Here is a 21,771-nt window from a genome sequence, read left to right on the forward strand (position 1 = left end):
TTTTTCCCCCCCCCCCCCCCCCACTTTGGTGTGAATAGCTGACCTCTCGCAGGCCGATAAATTCACCTAGGCCCTTGGTCGCTTACTGCATGTGGTTGGGAACGAAAAATAAACATTTTTCACCTCTCCAATTAAAAAAAGAAGGCTCACTACCGATGCTACTGAGCGGGTTATGGGTCCAGCCGGAGGCCAGACCATTCATTGTTTACACACTTGGGATGGCAGGCCTCTCTGTCTGCACACAATCAATTATGGTTCAAGGAACAGAACAGCGTGTATGAACGTCCAGACACGAGCACGAGACCATTAAAATTTATACTCTTGCATGACGGTTGAAGGGTTGTAAATTATTCAGACCAAATGGGCGAGGGCGTAAATCGTGTTAACTAGTTTATAAATTTTATCAAGCAATCCAAGCTCTTTTCTTCACTTTCATTTTTTTTTGGCTTTTATTCTTTCATTTTCTTTTTTTTTTCCCTTGCCTTTTCTGTCCCCTTCTTCTTGAGCATTTGGAGTTTGAACCAAAAAAGAGCCAGAGAGCCAAATGAAATTCTCCGGGCCAGACGAGATAAAAAAAGCCAAATTCCTGGGATTTGGTTCCAAATTCACAACCCTGACTGTGACTAGATATCTATGTATTCGGACACCAACACGATCCTGTGGGGCATCAGCCCCAGTAACCTCAGCCCTGATCCTTCTTGGGTCATTTCCGGTAAAACAAGGGTGAGGGGGTGAGAATAGCAAGACATAGATTCTCACCCAGGGTGAGAATAACCACTTCCTATACATGATATATCTCTACGACACATTCTTTTCTTTACATAATTTCATAATGCTAGCTCATATTCTCAAATGACTTTACAGCTTAAGACATTAAATTTATCTTTCAACAACAGAGTAAATTTATGACACAAAGAAGAAAAACGACAGGGTACTTACGAAACTGTTGCGATTTTTGTCCTTATCCTTATCCTTTTTATCCACACCAGGATTCCGAAGACTACTCATGGTGATTTTTTTTCACTTTCACCATGCATAAAGCAAAGCAAATTCACACTTTCGGCCGCATAAATCCAAAAGAAAAGTTCTGCTTACAACTCCGCACAAGATTGAATTCACAAAATCAATAAAACCTGCACAAATTATGAAAAAACAGCTTCAGAAGTAGTAGTAGAACACATTAAAAAATGTTTAACGAAATAAAAACTTTCCAAGAAGCTCAGACTGATTTACAGTGATTTTCCGTTTCCCATTATACATACAGGAGTGTGTAAAAAGCTTCAATCTCTATAATCAAAATGAAGCCTAAAACATGCACATGTGACAAAATAAACACCATCAACTTGTAAAAAGAGTTACTTTTCACAACATACTATCATCTTGACTTTTTGTTTTGGTCTCTGAGAAATGAATTACCTTTGATTCAGACTCTCAGTTCTATTTTTGAATTATTACCTGGTCTGTACAATGAAGTCTGACACTTGTAGAAATGTAACTGACAAAATATAGAGGCTTTCCCAAAAAAACTACACTCTACATGAAAATGGACTTATCATATATGCCACTAAGTTAATAATTGACAATTCAGTGTCCATTGACTGTCAATAGAAATAACCAAAATTGTTACGAATTAATCGTCAACAAGCCTTCACAACAGCAACCTATGACGAAGTAAAGAGTTTTTCTAAGGAAGGAGCAACTTAAATGGCAAGCAATTTGTTACCACTCCTAAAAAAATCATGTAGACCACACTTATAATCTGTCTCGCTAATTAAACGAATATGATGACCATATTATTATAAAAGCCGGCTCTATTTCTCCGAACGCTCAAGAAAATAAACTTGAACTCAATTTCTCCTAACAGTTTCTGCTCTCGAGATTTTTTGGTATTTGCGAATGGAGTGGCCCGCGTGTGTGTGTATGTGTGCCGTGTGAGTGTACGTGTGTGTGCCTGTGTGTGTGTGTAAGGTGTGAAAGGGGGGGGTGAAGGGATTTATTTTGTGATTTAGTTTTTGTTTTAGGGACACTAAAAATATCAAAAAAGGTTACTGCCGAAGTCGAGCAGTCTTGTTTTCTCGAAGCACCTTTATAAGGCATTTTCAAATGAAGTAGGAAGAGACTAGCCGTACTATAATGATGGCTAGACTGACAAAACAAAACAAAAAAATAGGCCTACTGAATTGTAAAAATAAATTTTTAGTTTGCAGTACCAAAAGTATTAGTATTTGAGACGAAACCAGGTGCCTTACTAACAGTGCTTGTGTTTTAAACCTGAATAATTACTAATGAGACCTGTTTTCTAATGTTAATAGTGCCTAAGATAAGTAGGGCTAGATAGCTAGGCTAGCCGTACTTAAGGACGGCTAGACTGTCGGGCTAGCCGTACTTAATAATGATGGCTTAACAAATTGTAAATGAAATTTTTAGTTTGCAATGCATAAAGTATTTGTATTTCAGACAAAACAAAAAAGTACCTCACTGACCTGAATGTAATTTTAAACCTGAATAATTTACTAGATCTAGATCAAATGAGACCTGAGTACTCAACAGGTTTGAGTCAATAGGGCCAAACCTAGATCTAAGTGCAGCTAGACTTAAACTATAATTGAAGTATCTGAATATATTCCGACAACTAAAAATTTCTAGCTCTAGAAATCAAATTCAATACAAAAAAATGCTTTTTCCAGTCCTCCCAGAACAGCAGAATGAAAGATGACGCTGAACTCTCGCAAATAACCAACAAAACTCGAGAACGGAAACCATTCGGAGAAATAAAGTTCAAGTTTATTATCCCGAGCGTTCGGAGAAATAGTCACTTTGAATTAAAAATGCCATATTATCTTTACAAAGTATGAAATCCTTACGTCTTAAGCTTTGATCATCTAAATCGAATCTAACTGAGAATCTTGAGTTAACCGTTAACCTGACATAGATAGGCCTAATGGCTATAATAATGTTTTGACCCTTTGTAACAGGAACACTTATAAACTTTTGCCGTATATTAAGTTTTATTTCATTATATTTGACCTGACAAGCGAGTCTAAAACTTTAAGTAAAAGTTTTGGAAACCAATATAGATCTAGCGATCTATTGACAAATTGCAAGGCAAGAAATAGAATAATAAGGGTAAATTTTTACTTTTATGCACCCACACATCAGCATAGATTTGAGAGCTAAACTGCCATAATTTTTGCAGTAGAACACACGCCACTAAAACCCTTGCAAATCAATCGTTTTCAAGTAAATAAAATATCAATCCTAATTGCCAAAACATCTAATTATTGTGAAATGCAGGGATGCATTCCCCCCTGAAACCCCCCATTCTTTTTAGGTCAGGGCGGCATGTCCCCCTGAAACCCCCCATTTTATTTTATTGTTAAATTTACTATTTTCAAACATCAATAACTCAATAATTATTGATTTGCGGCAAAAATGAAGACCATATATATGATCTATGTGTGTGTATAGCATGCAAAATACTACTAGAAAAGAAGTATAGATCTATATATACAACGTGAACATGAGACGGGTACATAAGTTTTTAGAAAACAAACGATATTAGAAAGTGAATTGACCTTTTCTCACACTTCTGTGACAATCTTATCTCATCTGGAAACTATCCCCTCTAGATTCTAGGCCCTATAATAGCCTATAATAATTCGGATACTTTTGTCATCCGTCACAACAAATGACTTATGTCACAGATGTGAGACTGATGAGTAAGTTTGTCAGCTAGATCTATATATCTAGATCTAGAATCTAGATCTCTAGATCAAGAATCTAGTCATATTGTCCTTTAAAAGTTTCTTAAAGAGCCAAGTAAGGCCAAGTCTGGACGTAGGCACAACATCGACATGACTTTACTTTACTACTTTACTAAGTTTCTTCATTTAGTGGGATTGTTTCTCCGTACGACCCGAATTGCGACTATAAGGTCTTTACTATCGTCTAACCTAGATTCTAGAAGATCTAAATCTAAATCTAGATTCTAGACTAGATTTAGTAAGCTGCATGATCTTCAACAATGACCGATGTCGAATTGTGACCGCGCCGACTCCCCCCGCTCGAATCTCAAACAAGCCAAACACCCTTGTGACTTGCGACTGTCTTGATCTCTATGAGTCGCCGTCTTGAAAGCAAGGCAACGGTGGCAGTATAATCCCCAGCAAGAACAATGTGAACTTTTAACACAATCATACAAAACCAGAAGTTGCGAATAAAAGAGAGTAACGAGAAGGATATCCACGACTAAGCTCTAAGGCTCGACTCCTACCAGGCTTTTCTCCACTTCCTCACTTTAGTCATCAACATCCGCCATCATATTGTGGTAGCAGTAGCAGTCAGAGGTCAGGTCAGAATTCAGCCAATTATATGAGCTGTAACAAACGCTACTGGATGTTGTTGTATTGCCAATTTTGCCCTCATTTAAATTGAGTCTTATTAGGCTGGATAAGAACGAATCAAAGAGGTTACAGTAAGGTCCTTGGGACGAATGCAAAGATAACGAAAAAATGAGATTTAATACTATGATGGTTCCATGCTTTTCACCAAGAATGAAAATCTATGGAGAAATTACACTGTATTCGAGCATGAAGTTCTTGGCAGGAAGAAGAGAGCTTGATCTGCTCAGAGAAATATGCTAGCCTACAGACAACAGTGCTGGTTACTTGAACTTGAAACCTAAACTGTAGCCTAATTGTGTGGAGAAAAGTGGAAAAGCTACTTTAAGTCAAAGTATGGAGTGTAAAGTGTAGTCGCCTACTTCATCACTGTCGGGTTGATGGCCTTGGCTAGGCCTACAAATTTTGCAACTTACGTTAGGCATTCAATGCACAATACTCCTGGCTAGCACTTTCTCGTAAACAATATGGCGGCCGCCGAGTTGGACCGACGGGGATGGTATGTGACACGTTTTTCATCAAAATGTATCATGCGCATAGATGTCTTTTGCTTGTAAAAATTTTGTTGAAGCTAATGTTATTTGCATCAATCCATGTACCTTTTACGTTGATTCTTCAATATTACATCCTGTAGTTAAGCTTACGAATACGCTAGTTACCGATAGTGCGATAGCTGAGCTAAGGCTTAGCAGTCAGTTCTTTTTTTCAGTTGAGTGAGTGCTTCCTAGAAATCTACAGTCAACGCGCCACTACCAGCCTACCGGTTACCTAATGACTAATTCTGATGAAGAACTGTGAAGAAAACACTGTGCGCTCATCGAGACCTTTAGTATAATCTGGATTGGTGGTGAAGGGGGAGAATATTATCCTGGAGATGTTGACTCATTCATTGGGAGGACAACATATTTAGGATTTTAGGCTGGCGTTATTGGAAACACTGCATTCTGAATAGATTCTAGCTCCCATCCATGCTAATCAAAACGCCTCGTTCTGATTAGCCCCGTGCCGTGCTAGCTATTTGAGATGCCAGTAGGGCCTACTGTTTTACTACTCTAGATCTAGATCTAGTCTTTGCCTTTGTTTCTAATAACCTACTTTTCATTGCTCCACTATGATTTGGGGGGGGGGGGGGGGTATGCTTTCTGAAAGTAAGATTTTACTCGGAAGGTAGGAAAATAAGAGGTTGGGGGTGGGGGTAAGAGTGTCCCAGGAAATCCCCAGGAAAATCAGTCGATTTACTAGTACCGATCCTGGCATTTGTTCGTTATTGTGCATATAGGCCTAGAGTCTACACCAAAAATAGATCGAACGACTACATGTATTTTATCCAGTGTTGAGGAATCGTGTCCTCGAGAAGCGGTCGTTGTTACATGCATAACACACCGATAACAAACGACAAACGGGGGGGAACAAGGAAAGAAGAATAGAATACATCACTATATATAATAGCTATCAGAAGATTCATAACATTCAAACTGCTCAAGATAAACTTCAATGCATTCTTTGTAAACAAGAGATCGGGACACACTGATGTTGTTCTTTACATAATTTATGATTTGAAAGTGAATGTAATCAGGAACAAAATATGTTTAAATGACCATGCAAAGAGCTTCTCACTCTCAGAGTAGGTCTAGATATATCTATTCAAAGTCTTTCAATCTGCTTCTAAGATACTCAATATTTGATCGATTTAGGTCTTCATACAGAACCTATACACACACAACATTGAAAGTCTCCATCATGTGAATACCTAACACATAACTGCGGTGATACCACCTATCACATTTCTCACACACTACCCATTGAGTTTCACCAGCAGAGATACTTTTTTCCCGGGTCTCTTTTCTTGCACTGATTGCAAACATCTTACTCGTTAACATTTTCTGTACATGTTTTCTTATGTTGAGAATAGCGCAGTTTTAGTTGGTGAGAGGACAAATCTTCTGGCTATTCTCACCCGTTGTGTATTTACCGCTAAGTGCATCGGCCCAGGCCGATCACTCCGGTTGAGAGGGCAAGCCTTTTGGCTATTCTCACCCGATGTGCGTTCACCGTGATACCAGTGTAAACAAGCATTCTCTTGTGTTAAAAGCGTGGAATTTTGTCTGTGGGCAATGAACGGGTCTTTGCTGGGGATACCTGGTTTTGTTAGAGAGACGCGAGGCGGAGATAAGGGGGGGGGGGGGGAGAAAGATGGGAGAGAGAGGAGTAGATTCTAGCACGAACTTCCACGCCAAACAAAATGCCGACCGTCATATTTTGGCTCGATTTGAAAAGTGAAATAGCTATAGCATCTTTGTAGACAACAAAATTAGTTTACTTTTGTGCTATAACATCATTTCTTTCTTCTTTTTTGTAAATTTGATCACCCACACCGATAGACAGTATTCTGAAATAAAGAAAAACAGGTCTTGTTTCACACCAGGTGAGAATAGCAAAGACGGCAAGTCTCACCCGGGGTGAGAGGTCGATTGTATTTTTATTCTCACCCGGGGTGAGAATAGGCACTTCCTAAATCTAAATCTAAGGATCTAATCTAGATTTAAGCTAGATCTAAATATTAAGTTGAATTTTTTTTTTATTTGTCTTTCAAGTTTGTTTGCACCCTTTCACTCTTGAGCTTTAGTTGTAATTTTATCCTGCTCCTCTTCTAACCTAAGTCATCTTTCAGCCCCCTGCATTTAAGTTTTAATGTAAATATTTTATAATATAATAATGCTTATTTAGATACAGTAGCCTCCGCCTAAGATCCCACCGCTTACGATCCCGGTCCACTTAAGATCCCGCTGTTTTAAGAAAACAGAACTTTTACTATACAAAAGTCACCCCTAAGATCCCGCTCTGATTCACTCTGAAGGTCTACATTCGGCTAAGATCCCGCATTTCAGATCATAATTTGCGGAACAAAAACCCGGGCAGGCACAGCCAATCAAGGAAGAGGGAAAAGTTGAGATCAATAAACTGTCCGTCGCGTCAAAGATCTGCCACTATCGGGAATGTGATCACATACACGTGTAAGTAAAACTGGATGAAGCGATATCAATGTTTGCCCCCGACGGGATCACACCGGGGTGTGAACTGACCGACGCGTTTGTTTTCCCCACGCATCGCACTCACACCTGAGCTCTCCCCCTATACTTACATCACTTGCTGTGTGGGTAGGGCCTACACGTTCTTTCCAGGTGGGATCACATCGAACCGTGAACTCTTCCCTGACCGTTGCAGTAGGCGTTGATTGCAGCAGTTGTCTCTACGCCCGAATTTGCTAGACTGACTGAATTTTAATTGGTGTGTTCACGACGTAATGGTGTGTAACGACAAAGGCGTTTGGGGAGGCGGGGGGAGACTCGGTCAGAGATGGAAAGCTGTGAATTTTCGACAGGTAAAGGGGAGGGGCAATAGATCTTGTGACTCAGGATAATAAGTGAAAATGGCACGCCTCATGGCACTATGCACTGTGATAGGCCATCAAGGTTAACCACTCTTTGCTCGCCATATGTCATAAACCCACCAAGGGTTCACGTAAGTTCATTTTAAGGTGGAGGGAGACCATTTTACTGATTGTAAGCCTTAACATGGGTCCCCATAGATTCTTCCCTGGGATCGTCGGTTAAGATCCCGGTTCGCCTAAGGTCCCGCATTTCTTTGCTCCCGAGTACCGGGATCTTAGGCGGAGACTACTGTATTACCTGTTCCTTTTTATCAACGTGGTTGCTGTGAAGTAAGTGTTTTGGGAGAAATGAAGGGTGAGGTTTGTGAGGACATAGAAAAGTGTGTTCTGGTAACTGGGTTTGGGAATGCACTGGTTATTGTACTTGTGTATAGAGTTTTTATGTGTATTCGATAATTTGGTTGGTGGTCTTTTTTTCAGTTGCTTTACCATACTTTTGGGGGGGGGGGGTTGTCAGTAGCTGTGCCAGGCTGTATACCTAGAATTATAATGGAAGAGATACTGAGTGATATACCTTTATGTATAATGTTTGAGGATTAGAATTGCTTCCCCACATTACTACCCTTTATTCCATGCAGAATTGATTTAGTGATATTTCTTACGTACACAGTGTCAAAAACCTGCCCTGAGAATTGTTCTCGTCTGAATCTTTCATATTTTGGTGTTTCACATGAGAAAAGATTAATTGTTCTTTGATTATAGTAGTGAAGTTCATAAATTCCTGGGGAAATTTGAAAGGTGAAATTCACTTAGTCCAGACAAAAATTTGTTTGATTTTTAGCGTCATCATCGGAACAGCTGGAACGTGTAAATGAATTTTTAAAATAAAATTGGGAGTCAAGAGTGTGTTTCCTTTTCCCAACTTACTTTGAAAACGTTGTGTTTTTTTATTGTGTGTGTGTTGTTGTTTTTTTAACATAAATCTGTCGCCGAGATTTTAGCACACAAATATGACAGAACTACTACTCTCGTTGAAGCCTGACTGTCTGTCATATTTAACATTCAACATCATATGCATCCTTTAATGTAAAAATTCACTCAACTTAATCACTGCACTTTCAAATTTCAGTCTGAGGGGAAAGTGTGCCTCTTGTGCAGCTCATTAAAAATCTGGGCAATATGGAGTTTATACTTTTATGACAGGGTCAAAAAGAAAGAAAACCTTCTACTCTCGAAAAGCTGTTAGACTTTAGTGCTGATAGGCTCAAAGAAGTTGAAAATTAATTTTTAGTCAAAGTGGTTTTTGTTTGTGTCAATTAAAATAATATGTGTGTCTGGCTCTTGTTTTCTTTTTATTTGTTTCTTGCTGTAATTTTGTTGTTTTGTTTCCTGATGTGACAATTTCCTGTTCTCTGTTGCAGGCATCTCTCAGATGAGGGCATTGCTCAGTGTACAGGGGGCAACGACAAGAGTAATGCAGATGCCATCATCAAGAAAGCACTGGATGTACGACGCCTTTTGAATTAAAATTTGTTTTTTGTTCATTGTTAAGTGAAAAATGCATATTTTGCACATATAAAATGAGGGAATATTTTTCTTTCATTTTTTCTTACAATTGTGGTTTCATGATAATTCTTTCTTTATGGTTTTTGATTGTCTTTTTCAGTATACCTTTTATTGTGGTTGTTCAAGAGTGGGGGGGTTATAATTTAATTAATTTGTCTTTTATGTGCTCTGTTTTTAGATAGGTGGTCAAAACCTGGTTGATCGAGATACATACATAAGAATATCGCCTAGGGATTTTCCCACATTTCTCATACCCAAGAACCTGTGGTGGGAAAGGATGGATATAAACTGTAACAGCTTTGCAGTAGAAAATTGAAGAAGCAAACACAGCTTGTTGTGGCCACTTTTGCAAAATTAAGAATTTTAAACTAGTCAAGGTAGAAGAATAGTCTGGTAAATTTCATTAACTGTTCTGTGGGATTAATGATCTATTGTTAATTCCCGCTTGTCAAGTAAAAAATAGGATCAAGTTTTAGTTGTATGTTATTACTGTTTTGCTCATGCGTGTGATTGTTGTGAAATAATATGAATTGACCACTAATTTTGACTTCATTACAACTCCCCAGAGTGACCTGAGAGATGTGGGGGGTAAATGGCTGAATGAGGATATTAACAGAGGACGTCTGGATTATGTGAGTTGATGTAAAATTTTATTATGTTGTCATATTCAGCAGGAATATATGAAATATAAGTTGAATATAATGGCAGAGAGCAGTGAGTTTGTTTGTTTATTAATAAACATGAAGTTTGAATTCCAACTCCGGCATTTCTTAATGGTTGGTGAGTTGGTGTTTGTTTGGGTTTTTTTGTACTGGTTTCTTCAATTTTACAAGTCACATTAAAAACTGATTTTATTTGATGTTGATAACTTTTGGGTTATACACTTTAGTGTGGTGTCAACTTAAGTTTTGGGTGGGGGGTTTTTTAAAGATCATATTATATGTTTGTGTTATGCCCCGTTATAGATATACCATGAATAATAAAAGAAAAAAACAAAACTGTGTGAACTTTGCGTGAAATGTACATGTTCGATGTTCATTGAACAAGTCACAGATAAAAATATCCAGGTTTCATGTTGCTCTGTACAGGTGGAAGGGCCAGCAGTTCTGCAACTACAGAAGTTGCGAGTGGTGTCAGCTCCCAAAGATAATGAGGAATCGCAGACAGCCCCTCGATTATGTCGACTGTCTTTGACAGATGGCCACACGACGTGTTCAGCAGTTACTCTGGAAGCAGTCAAGGGACTTGGGTGAGGATTTTTCTAGAACCATTGATGAACGCCTGTGTAAGACAGTCTTTTATTGCTTCTAAATTTTGGACAAGGTTCTGTGACATTGTATTTTTTTTTTAAGCTGTAGAATTTGATGGACTGTTACAGTATAAGATGTTCTGAAGACAAAGTTTGTCTCACTCACAGAATCTTGATAAGTGGAGATTTTTCAGATTTTTTATAGTCTGACTATTGAACCCAGAATGAAACTACTATTCATGCCACTGAAATGTAACTATTATAGTGCTGACAACTCAACGACGTTGCTTTCCTCAGGGTGAACACTCCGCCAGGGAGCAAGGTGCTGCTGTCCGGGACAGTGGAAGTGGAAACCAACTTTCTCCTTCTCAACGGCAAAAACACCAGCCTGCTTGGTGGCCACGTGGAGAGTCTGGCAGATCCCTGGGAACTGAAGAAGGTAAGGTACAAAACGAATTGTCCCGTCCGTTTGTCAGAACTCTGGTTTCAGGAGTCAAAAGGTGCTGTTTACATCCAGGTTTCTGAATTTGTCCACATTTTGCACTTTATGAAAGAATGGTTTTGATATAAGATGAAATGTATTACATGTTATATGTAAATTTTAGGTCCCCACGTTTGCAGTTCCATGAGGTCTGATAAATGGAGAATTTTTGAGGGGTGGCTCTTTGGCGTCTCTGAAAAGTAAACTTTCTTGTGATATTCTTTTCACACCTTTAGATTCTAATAGATGAAACAAGAATGAGAGTGACAATTGCTAATAAAAGTCTTTTTTTTTCCCTTAAGTACATTTTTACAGACATATTCATTTTTGTGAAATTTAATAAGGGGTGGGGGGGGGGGGGGTTCTTAACAGTGTTATGATTTTGTTTAAAAAATGCAATGCTTTTCATTTTTCATGGCTCTTGATAGGTTGAACAAAATGTTTCCAGAAATGAACACTTTCCCTTATTTATTTCCTCGACAGACACTTGCTAAACAGTCTCAGATCAGGTCCAATATGAGAGGAGAGGGAGGGCCACCATTATTTGTTCCATTTGGGAAAAAGATTGCAAATGAACCGTTGCCTCCTGCAAGGAAAGGTGATTGTCTGTCATTGTTAACTTTTGATAATGAATGGTATTTTGGGGAAATAAAGTTTCTAGTTTACTTTTTTCCTTTTCTGTTACAGCAAGAGTGAAATAGTGAAAGGCTTACAATAGGGAGAACACAAATTTTGGTTATTGCTGATCTTTACTCTAAATTGTTTACCCTGTCAATTAAAATCTCACTTTTTATTCAGCGCACTCTAGAAATATAATGCCTAGAAATTTAACAATGGTCAAAGGGTCCTTATGTCCCTCTTTAACTTAAACTCTAGTGAGATGGTTCATAGAACGTCTGAGTTTATCTAGTGTATCATTCGATTATGTGAGACACTTCACTTCAGTACACTGATCCAAGTCCCCATCAGGGTATTGTGCCTTTACCGTCTACCTTCTCAACTCTGTCCTTTAAATAGATCTGCATCTTCTACTGTCTTGTAATGTCTCTAATCTTTGGCACTTTATAACTTTATTGTGTTGCAAGTGCCGCAAAAATCTTAAAATAATAAAACAAGATTAGATTAATTTTGGCATGATATACTTTAACTGCCAAACTTTTGACCTGCACCAGATAACTTCAAGTCTCTGAACAACAACAAGGAGAAGAAGATAGAGGAGGATAGCGAGTTTCAGCAGCAGCGGCAGGCCACCATTAACCAAGCCCTACAGGCCAAGTCTCACGGAGGGGGAGTCAAGACTTTTGGCGGAGGACAGAAGCAGGTGAGAATCTTAGAGAAATATTTTAGTGCTCTGCCTTACCTGTTATATGTGTGCAGGTGGCTTAATTTGTTTGTTTGTTTGAGTAAAGTTAGAAACATCGACACAATAATGGTCTTTTAGTGCAGGGAAAAAGTAAGACAGACAGACAGAACAACAGAAGGAAAGTAACGAAGTAGGACCTACCAGTGGCGTCCTCCAACCACCCACTTGGTTTGAGGGCACCATTCGATGGTCCTGCTTCTCTCTTTTTCCTCCATCGTGTCCTTCAGTCTTTCATACTTTTTTTTCTTCTGATCCTTGAACAACTATGTGACCATATCAGTATGCTTCTCATTTTTTCCAACAAACAAATGTGGGTGGTTGGCTGGTGCTCTGGTGTTGTCTGCTCTTTCTTTCCTACCAAACGCCCATCGTCCATATCTCTCCTCTTTCGTTTCTTTTCATGTTACTGTTATTGTGCTGCTTTATTGTACACCTCCCAGCAAGCAGTCTTTTTATTCTTCTTCAGCCTATCAACGATAAAGATCTGGCCCGCATCGTGGAAATGGGTTTCTCCGCAGAAGAAGGAACTTCAGCTCTAAAAGTGTCCGGGGGTAACGTCAGCGAGGCAATCAACACTCTTTTGTCGGGAGGTCATCGATATCAAAGAGGGGGCGACAGGGGAGGCGATCGAGGAGGAAGACAAGGTAGGTGTTGGACCTAGTTTACTCCCCCATGAGCCTTCTGGACTTGTGCACCAGAGCTCATGTGCTTTGAATACTCAGTATGCAAAGCCAAGACTGTGTGCCAAGACTTCTTTTCTTCTTTCCTGGATTACTGATACAAATGTTTTATTCTTTATATATGGAAAGTATAGATACACTGATTACCGTACACATTCCATGATCATATTATTTCAGGTTCCCGGGGTGGAGGTTCAGAAAACAGAGGTGAAGGTCGACGAAGAGGACGTGACAGAGAATTTGATGAAGACGGTGATGGCCCTCTGAACACACGACCAAGTGGCCCAGCGACGTTGTTCGATTTCCTTGAAACCAAAATCCCTGCCAAAGAAGGTATTGATGTGTGGAGGTTAAAAGCACACTTACATTTGTTCCTACTGCTGTCACGAAGGACATTGTTCCCGGTGAAAAATTATAAATTATTTTGATTTCAACAAATGACAACAAATTTCAGACACCTTTTTTTTTTTCTTCTTTATATAAGTGAAAAATACTTACCACATTGTTGTGGCAACAACAGAGTAAGATGCTATTGCTGTTGTATTTGCTTTGTTTTTACCATCTGTCTTTGCCAAATGGAAGTATGTGAGATTGTGTTGTGATGTATTGTGAGTGCCTCGGGTAAGCTTTTAGAACTGTCTGATCTGTAAAGAAACAATTTATTCTGTCTTTTCCTCTCATAACCTTGAGCGTGCTTCTGTGACATCAATTTTATAAAGGGGATAGCTTGGAAGGATATAAATTAAGTGAATTATTAGTAAGTTTTTCGTATCTGAGCAATTTTGTCTGAGATCTAATTTTATTGTTGATGAAAGAGCTGGCTGTAAATAATATGTACCATACAGCAGTAAGCTGACAAAACGCTTTTTAAAAAAAATTCACAGCAGTTTCGAGAAAAAGGCTTTTTGTTAGCGTAATTGTTTATAAAAGGCGTTCTTCCGAAATTTGAATTCTAATTTATACAAATTTTATTTTTTCACACAAGTAGGGTAACTGATCAGGCTTTCGATTTAGCACATTTTTTTAAAAAGCTCCAAAATTGAAAAAAAGGCATTATGTCAGCTTGCGGCAGTGTAGATAGTATCTTGTCCATTTGCATGTAAATCACATCCAGTGCTTCTCTGTGTCTTGCAGAATCTCACAGAGGAGGACGGGGTGTGGAGCGACCCGCGACCTCACTTCTGCCGCCACCTGCCTCAGCGTCAGCCGCCAACTCAACCAGGCACAATCGGGACCAGGGCTACAGCGACAAGCCAGATCGCCGTCCTCAATCCTCCCAGCCCTACTCATCGTCTACCTCATCGTACGACTCGAGGTCCACTCAGAACCGCATTAATTTTCACCACCGCGACGGCGGCGGCCCTCCCCGAGGTGGTTACCGCGACAACGCGGACCACCACGCTGGGGAAGACAGCGGCCCCGGTCACTGGAACAGGCAGCAGCAGCAACATCAGCAGCAGCAGAACCTACCTCCACGGTTTGCCCGCATGGGAAGGGGGGATGGTGGTCAAGGAGGGGGGCGGGGTGACGGGGGAGGGGGCTACAGGGGAGGAGGAGGAGGAGGAGCTCCCGGGGAGAGGGGGAATAGCTACAACAATCAAAACAAACAGTGGAAGGAGGGCAACCGATATCAGCAACAAGGTCGGGGTCAGGATTACTCTGGCCGCGACGGAGGGGGTCCGAAGAATGTACAGCAGCCGGGCGGCGGCAGATACAATAACAATCAGTTTTCAAATGACTCCAGGCCGCCCCGAGAGCCGCCGCAGCAGCAACAGGAGAACGACTTCAAAAAACAACCTCCGAACCAGGACCATAACGCAGCGAAAGACAAGGGGAACGCTCGGGCCGACGGCCAGAGAGTGCAGGGTAATAATAACGACAGCACTGGCGGGCCGAATCGCAACTCTAGTCGAGGCGACACGCGGGATGGGAAAAACTTTGAGCAAACCGGAGGAGGAGGAGGAGGGCCAGGCAGGTCTCATCAGAACAGAGGTCCGTCTCAGCGGGGGCCGTACAATCAGCAGCACGTGCCGCCTTCAGCTGGTGCGCCTGGTTACCCCCCACAGGTCGCACTGGACGCTCACCACATGCCATACGGAGGGAAACCGGGCTTTGGTGGACCGCAGGTGAATTTATGTTTTTAACTGGGCTTTTTTTTTGTTTTTTTTCATTTGAATATTTGTATTTTGTTGGAGGGTTTTTGTTTGTTGTTTTTTTTTTACAAAACATCTTTTTAGTATTTATTGACAGCGTTCTAGTCCCATAGTTATAACGCTGGACTCTGTCTCTGTCTCTCTCTGTCTCTCTCTCTCTCTCTCTCTCTCTCTCTCTCTCTCTCTCTCTCTCTCTCTCTCTCTCTCTCTCCACAAATGGGCCTTTGGGGATGTACATATTGTGTTCCTAATGTCCTTTTGTGTGCCTCACAAGCTGCTATGATACATGTTTCCTCGTGAACGGAGATGATTTGTTGGAATAACCAGACCCACAAAATATGTCATTGACGGGTACTCTGGTGTGGTTTGCTCCTTCTTTCTTATCTAACATATATAGTCCTTATCTCTCCTCTTTAATTTTTGGGGGGTTTTTTCTCTCTAATTTTTGACACTTAAATGACGCAATTGTGTTGCAAGTGCAGTAAAACGCTTTTTAAGACAAACAAAGGTTACATGGGAAATCCAGATTTCTATACTTCGCATTTCAGGTCATGTGTATATGTGAGCCACGTTTGAACCATTTTCACTCGAAGTTTTGTCTTGAAATAGGCCAACGCCGATGCAGTTATAAGTTTGCTTTCAGTCACTAAACATACAAATTCTTTCGTCTCCTGGTTATCATTAGTCAATTGAGGAGTTAAATGAACTTCCTGCCTGTGAGATGCTGTCAGCTGTACTCAGAGGTTTTATTTTTCACATTAAAAATTGTATCATTTGTTTTGATTTGGTTTGGGTTTTTTCAGTTTCCTGGAAACGGAGCCGTCCCTGTTGGCCTGGGCGACACTTGTCTAGCCCGGTATTGGGAAGATAATGAGGTGAGTTCTGAAGTCTAAAAAACATATTATTATCTGATTCTGTTCGGTAAACCGGGGCTGCTATGGGCCAAAATGGATTTGAGCTTCCGAAACCCTGTACGAAAGCTATGTAGGGAGAGGTAAAGAAAAGCTGATGTTATTGTGTGACTTTGCATGTTTCTCTCGAACCTTAAAAACGACATGCTAGCTAGAAAGAAAAGTAAACAATTTGTCTTTTAATTTTCAGCATTCAAAGAGATATTGCCTTTGTATTCTGCAGTCACATTTTCAAGTATATTTCTATCACTACATGCAAATCTTTTTCGTGAACTGTTGCATAATTTAACACATATTAGTGACAGTGATTTGGGGAGGGGGGGGGGTGTAATGTGTGGGCTTGTCATTGGAATGACAAAGTCTGTTTAGGAAGTTGTGAGCGTTCGTGACAGAACAGTTTTATGTTACCTTGATACTCTTATTTTGTTTGTTGTTGCTACGGCGCTGTCCACTTTTTCTACTTGTTTTCATAGTAAATACTGTCCTGTTCTGTGAGTGTTTGGCGGGTGCTCTGTGTGGTTTGCTGCTTCTTTCCTGTCAAACATCTATCGTCCTTATAATCGCTTTCTTTTTTGTGTTTGTTACTCTCTTTTAATACCTCTAATCTCTGGCACTCATTGGCTTTATTGTGTTGCAAGTGCCATAAAACTGACAAAAACTAATTGTGGCTGTTTTCATGCTGGCTCTCTGTAAACGACGACCTACTTTGTTTCAGTTCTACCCAGCTGTAGTGGAGGCCATTGCCCCAAATGGCAACACAGTGGTGGTCACTTTTATCGATTACGGAAACCATGAGGAAGTTTTTGTCGGAGATGTCCAACCTTTGCAGCAGTCAGGCTGGGTGAGTGGGACGGCAAGCAAAGAAACGCTGGCCAAGTTGTGTCTCAACTTTTGTGAACTCGTGCAAGGGTGGTTAGCGGGTGCTCTGATGTGCTTTGCTCCTTCTTTCCTATCAGATCAGCATCTACCGTCCTTCTCTCCTCTCCTTCCTTTTTGTGTTTGTTATTCTGTAGTAACACCTCTAATCTTCAGCACTTGTATGACCTTATTGCGTTGCAAGTGCCATAAAACACTAAATAAAACTAAGAATTTGTGTAGGTGTGGGTGCTCACTCACACAAGTGCAGAGATGTTCATGTTTGCCTAAGGTGTATGCTTCCTACTGGCCCTACATAGTGCACGCTGGAGGGTGGTTGAAGAATGCCACTGGCTGATCTTGTGGGTGGTTGGCACGTGCTATGGTGCGGTTTGTTCCTTCTTTCTTATCAAACATCTATTGTCCTTACCTTTCCTCCCTTTTTGGCACTTATATGATCTTATTGTGTTGCAAGTGCCATAAAACTCTTACTGAAACTTAAAAAGCTGATCCTATTTCTTTTCTTTTTTTTATCTCTATCGTTTCTGGCTGTATGGCTTACTCACTTCTTTTGTTGAATGACCCTTACTGTGTCCATGTGCTTCTCTTTTCTCAAACAAGCAAGCAATATAAATGCTCTTGTCGCACACACCAGCTCTCTCAAAATCAAAGCACTCTTTCATCTGTTTGAAATGTTTGCATACAGATTTTACACAACACCTCATGCACTGATTCTCACTTTCTTGCACTCTTGCATGCGCACAAATGCACTCACTGGTTCACTATCTCTCTCTCTCACACACACACACTCACACACACACACTCACACATACATTTGGTTTGTATAATCTCACAATACATCAATTGCATGTCACTTAACATAGCCGCACAAAACTGGAAATCACAGATAAGTTAGATTTTGCCATTCCTCGACTGATATCTCGTTAATTTCACATTATCGCTTGACCCACATTATGGATGTGTTGTAAACATATTTGTCAATCCGTGAAGTGTTTGTCCATACCCAACTGCATATATTTCCTCGCTGTCGAAAAAAAAGAGTTACTCCATTGTTTTGTACCCACATAGTAAAATGGGGTTAAACAGTTGACTTGTGAACACGCACACACACTCACACACACTCACACACACACACCACCCAAACTTTCACGCCTCCCTTAACCACGTGTGATAACCTTGACTTTTTGGCCTCTCCACAGAATCCCCAGCACTTCCACGCAGGACCCGCCTTTGTGCCGCCCATGGAGTTCACACGAGGCGGTGGCTACTACAGCGGTGGGGGAGGTCGACGACACGACACCGGTGAGAGACGCAAGCCCACCCAGTCCTACTACCAGCCACCCAATCAGAAGTCTCATTGACCCCGCGCGTCTGCTGTCTTTTGATTATGATGTTAGTCCTTGTTGTACATTTGTAATATATAACGCCCGGAGAATCATACAGACTGTGCACACCATCTTCTCATTTGTTTATTCTAAGACTATGATACTTAAATTTTGTAAGTGTCCGACTGTCAGGCCTGTGGTTATCGTCTGAGCCTGTATACTACGTAAATTTTGGATGAAAGTCAAGTATAACTCTCCATGTCTTCATGCATGACAACAACTACTACCAACAGTGTTCCCTGTTTCTGAAATTCCACAGAACACAGCTGGAACGCCACAGTGGATTCTTTTTGGTAACTGGAGAATTGCAGACTAGGTGACCTTGGATGTAATGCACGAGGTCAAACAATTTAAAAGGGAGGGGGCTATACTTTGCTGTTCCGATTCTGTAAGTTTCCAGCTGTCAGACCTCTAGGTGTTCAACTAAGAATCATGCACAAGGCAGGCTTCCATACTTGTTTTTGACCTTGGGTATAAAGCACAAAACGGGAATAAGGACAACATTACAAGAGAGGATCGGTTGTTGTTTGGTTTTGGGGGGAGGGGGGGTTGCTATTTGTAAAGGTAGTTGCTGGTCAAGCTAATGTTTCAAATGCAACATTGCTTTTCTTATTGGTTTCAATGCCAGGATAATGTCAGAGATAAAAAAGAACATTGTTTTTCATTTAGGGGCTTTTTGGTATACAGCGGAGTCCAGTTTTATGAGCTGGGATGAATTTGATTCTTTCTTCCGTTGAGTCATTTATACGATTCTGATTTTTTAAACTGATTTTTTCCCCCCATTGTGTTGTTTATTCGTCCAGATAATATGAATACATTGGATTTTGGGGGGTTTTCTGAACTGTGTCCGAAACCCCGTCTCCCCATTTACCTACTCATTCCATCCCAGGCTGATTTATAGAGCAGCAGTCATTAATTAATTGTCCATGAAGTTATCAGCAATAAGAGGGATGTCTAGTCTTTCTCTGTATCTTCTTTATGGACACACTTATAGTGAACCTGGGTAACTTTGAACGAAAAGATTAATTGTTCCTAGCAAGTTCAGGTGAAACTGACTCCACTGTACACACAAAAGACTCTTGACTCAAGCCATGTGTACAAAAGGGGCAGATGAGTTTCTTCTGATTTCTTATTGTACATAGTAGAATCAGAGAAATCCTGAAGAGGAAAACGCTCTGCAACTGATCTTAGTGTTTTATTGATATATGGATAAGGGGTATGACTTCAACACTACCGTATAAATATATATAAAGGATGATTGCATATGTACATATATATTTGTATGTAGTTTGCATGGTATTCTAGAACATCGCTGCCCGTATGTATGAATGGTGTTGGTCTCTTCCTCAAGTGTTCTTTTATCGTAGGTACTTAACCATTTAGTGTTACATACCTGTAGCTAAGAGTTGTGTGCATATGTTTATGTGGGCCCTACTGAATGACCAGTGATGGTTCCATTTTGAAGTTTCATGTCCATCGTTAGCAGTTCTTAAATTGACAGAAGTATGTTTGCTTTGCTGTTATTGTTAGCTTGAATTTTTCTTTTTTTTTTTTCTTTTTTTTGAACGAAGTGGTGATGTGCCAACCCCCACAAATTAATTTTTAAAAAGAAAATCTAAGATATTGGTAGTATATTGCGTGACATTCAAGAGAATATGTTGTTTTGATGCGCAAAGTGAAGAAAAATTGTTTTCCTTGACTTGAAATACTTTCTCCTTCTACTGTTTTCCTTTTTGCTTTTTGCCTGCTCTTCTAGACCTGTAAGGTAGTCTGATGGAATTTTTTTCATGGAAGTGGTGTCCACTTTATTTTGTCCCTCATGATGTGGTTTTGTTATCTGGCAATATACTGGGAACTGTAGCCCTGTTTATATACTGGCAGTTATTTTGTTGAATAATAAGTTAAAAATACCTTTTGCAATTATTGTTTGGCGGAGCATTTCAGAGGAAAGGCATTGCCTGTTGTCGTTTTACGTGTCTCTGGTTTTTTGTGTCACTTCTTTCTTTATATATAAGCAAATTTTTTTTTCTGTTATTGTTTTCTTAGATTTATGTATATCGCCTGGAGCTGTGTGTACAAAGGAGTATGTGGTATAAAAATGCACTTCATTATTATTATTATTAATATTATTATTATTTTAACGGTAAGCACTTGAACTTAGATTCTCTGTACATGTCAGGGATGCCAAATCTCCGTTTTTTCCTGCTTTTTCCGGGTTTTTCATAGTGCTCCTGCTTGAAATGGGAGAGGTAAGAAAGATGGGGGTTTTTTGCTCATTTAAAAATTTTGCAAGGTTCGTTTCCGGTGAGGTGTGATGCTCCGCTCATTTGGGGGGGGGGGGGGGTCAAAAATCATTTGGCATCCCTGACATGTACAGCTGATCATCTAAAATGGCCTCGGCCAGTGATAATAATTATAAATGCATTTTTACATAGCCCATATCCACACTCTGCAGCATGCTGTATGGGCGTAACAACTAGACCAGTGTCTGGACTGCTCACAAGCAGGGCCTTTAGTCTGTGATGTTCCTCCCCTCATGTTACTGTTACACCAAGTTTGCTTTGTTGTTGAGATGAATTAGTCAGGCTGTGGGTGGTTGGCAGGTGCTCTGGTTTGGTTTGTTCCTTCTTTCCTATCAAATGTCTTATCGTCCTTATCCCTCCCCTCCTCCTGTTATTGTGTTTGTTACTCTCTCATAACACCTCCAACCTTCAACACATGCATTACCTAATTATGTTGCAAGTGCTGTAAAATGGTCGCTTAAACAAGATAGGTTGTCTAAAGCGACTTTAGTTTCTGTGTGCAATATTTTCTTTCTTTGTCATTGTGCTTGTGAATAAATTATGTTCATGCAGAGATATGTATATGTATTTCTTACGCTGAGATTCTGTCAATTTCAAAATTACAAGAATGGCTTTTTTGAACAAATAGTTTCTTTTTTGCGTTGAGTTTTTGTTGCTGTAGTTGTTGTTGTTTTTTAAGAAATAAGAACTGGTTCAGTTAGTAGTTAGAGTATCATTATCTGATACGGCAGAGAGTAAGCTGCTTTATATACTCTTTAAACCCCATCAGACGCAGGGAGCGTCCGGCGGTGATAACCCTGTTCCCCATTGGACACTGGAAGCGCCCGATACCTGTGACAACTGTTTCATTAATTTCTTTTAGTGCTAGTTTTTCGGAACTCTTCCCGATCCAAGTTTTCTTAGTAATGACTAAGCCTTTGTTTCCGCCGTTTAGAAGTTGTAGGTATGCTTTTGGGGTTATAATGAGACGTAGTGCTTCAGGTGTAGGTGACTGTAGAAAACAACTCTGGGAA

General features: G+C 40.2%; 2 protein-coding genes across 2 annotated transcripts in view; one reads left to right on the forward strand and one right to left on the reverse strand.

The window, feature by feature from the left end:
- Positions 1-4,351, reverse strand: part of LOC101851968 (protein diaphanous homolog 1) — a 24,350-nt gene extending 19,999 nt beyond the window's left edge. Inside the window, exons 1-2 of the mRNA XM_005103532.3 lie at positions 4,274-4,351; positions 940-1,133 (exon numbers count right to left, since the gene is read on the reverse strand). Of these exons, the coding sequence (XP_005103589.1) occupies positions 940-1,008 (69 nt within the window). The 5' untranslated portion in view covers positions 1,009-1,133; positions 4,274-4,351. The remainder of the gene's footprint in view (positions 1-939; positions 1,134-4,273) is intronic.
- A 510-nt stretch (positions 4,352-4,861) lies between these two features.
- On the forward strand, positions 4,862-21,385 carry LOC101853401 (tudor domain-containing protein 3). Its single transcript, XM_035971110.1, has 14 exons — positions 4,862-4,899; positions 9,213-9,297; positions 9,924-9,989; positions 10,446-10,606; positions 10,904-11,045; positions 11,571-11,685; positions 12,260-12,408; positions 12,917-13,094; positions 13,308-13,463; positions 14,265-14,641; positions 14,684-15,256; positions 16,087-16,158; positions 16,910-17,035; positions 18,270-21,385. Exons 1-14 carry the CDS (start codon positions 4,868-4,870, stop codon positions 18,429-18,431), a joined length of 2,394 nt encoding a protein of 797 aa, XP_035827003.1. The 5' UTR covers positions 4,862-4,867; the 3' UTR covers positions 18,432-21,385.
- Positions 21,386-21,771: the final 386 nt, after the last annotated feature.

This window comes from Aplysia californica, unplaced genomic scaffold (genome assembly GCF_000002075.1).
Source record: "Aplysia californica isolate F4 #8 unplaced genomic scaffold, AplCal3.0 scaffold00378, whole genome shotgun sequence".
NCBI lineage: Eukaryota > Metazoa > Mollusca > Gastropoda > Aplysiida > Aplysiidae > Aplysia > Aplysia californica.

Coding starts and splice junctions, on each gene's coding strand:
- LOC101853401 (XM_035971110.1), top strand. CDS start 4,868: ATGGCGGCCGCCGAGTTGGACCGACGGGGATG. Junction 11,046..11,570: donor ATCCCTGGGAACTGAAGAAG/GTAAGGTACAAA, acceptor TTTCCTCGACAG/ACACTTGCTAAACAGTCTCA. Junction 13,095..13,307: donor CGATCGAGGAGGAAGACAAG/GTAGGTGTTGGA, acceptor ATATTATTTCAG/GTTCCCGGGGTGGAGGTTCA.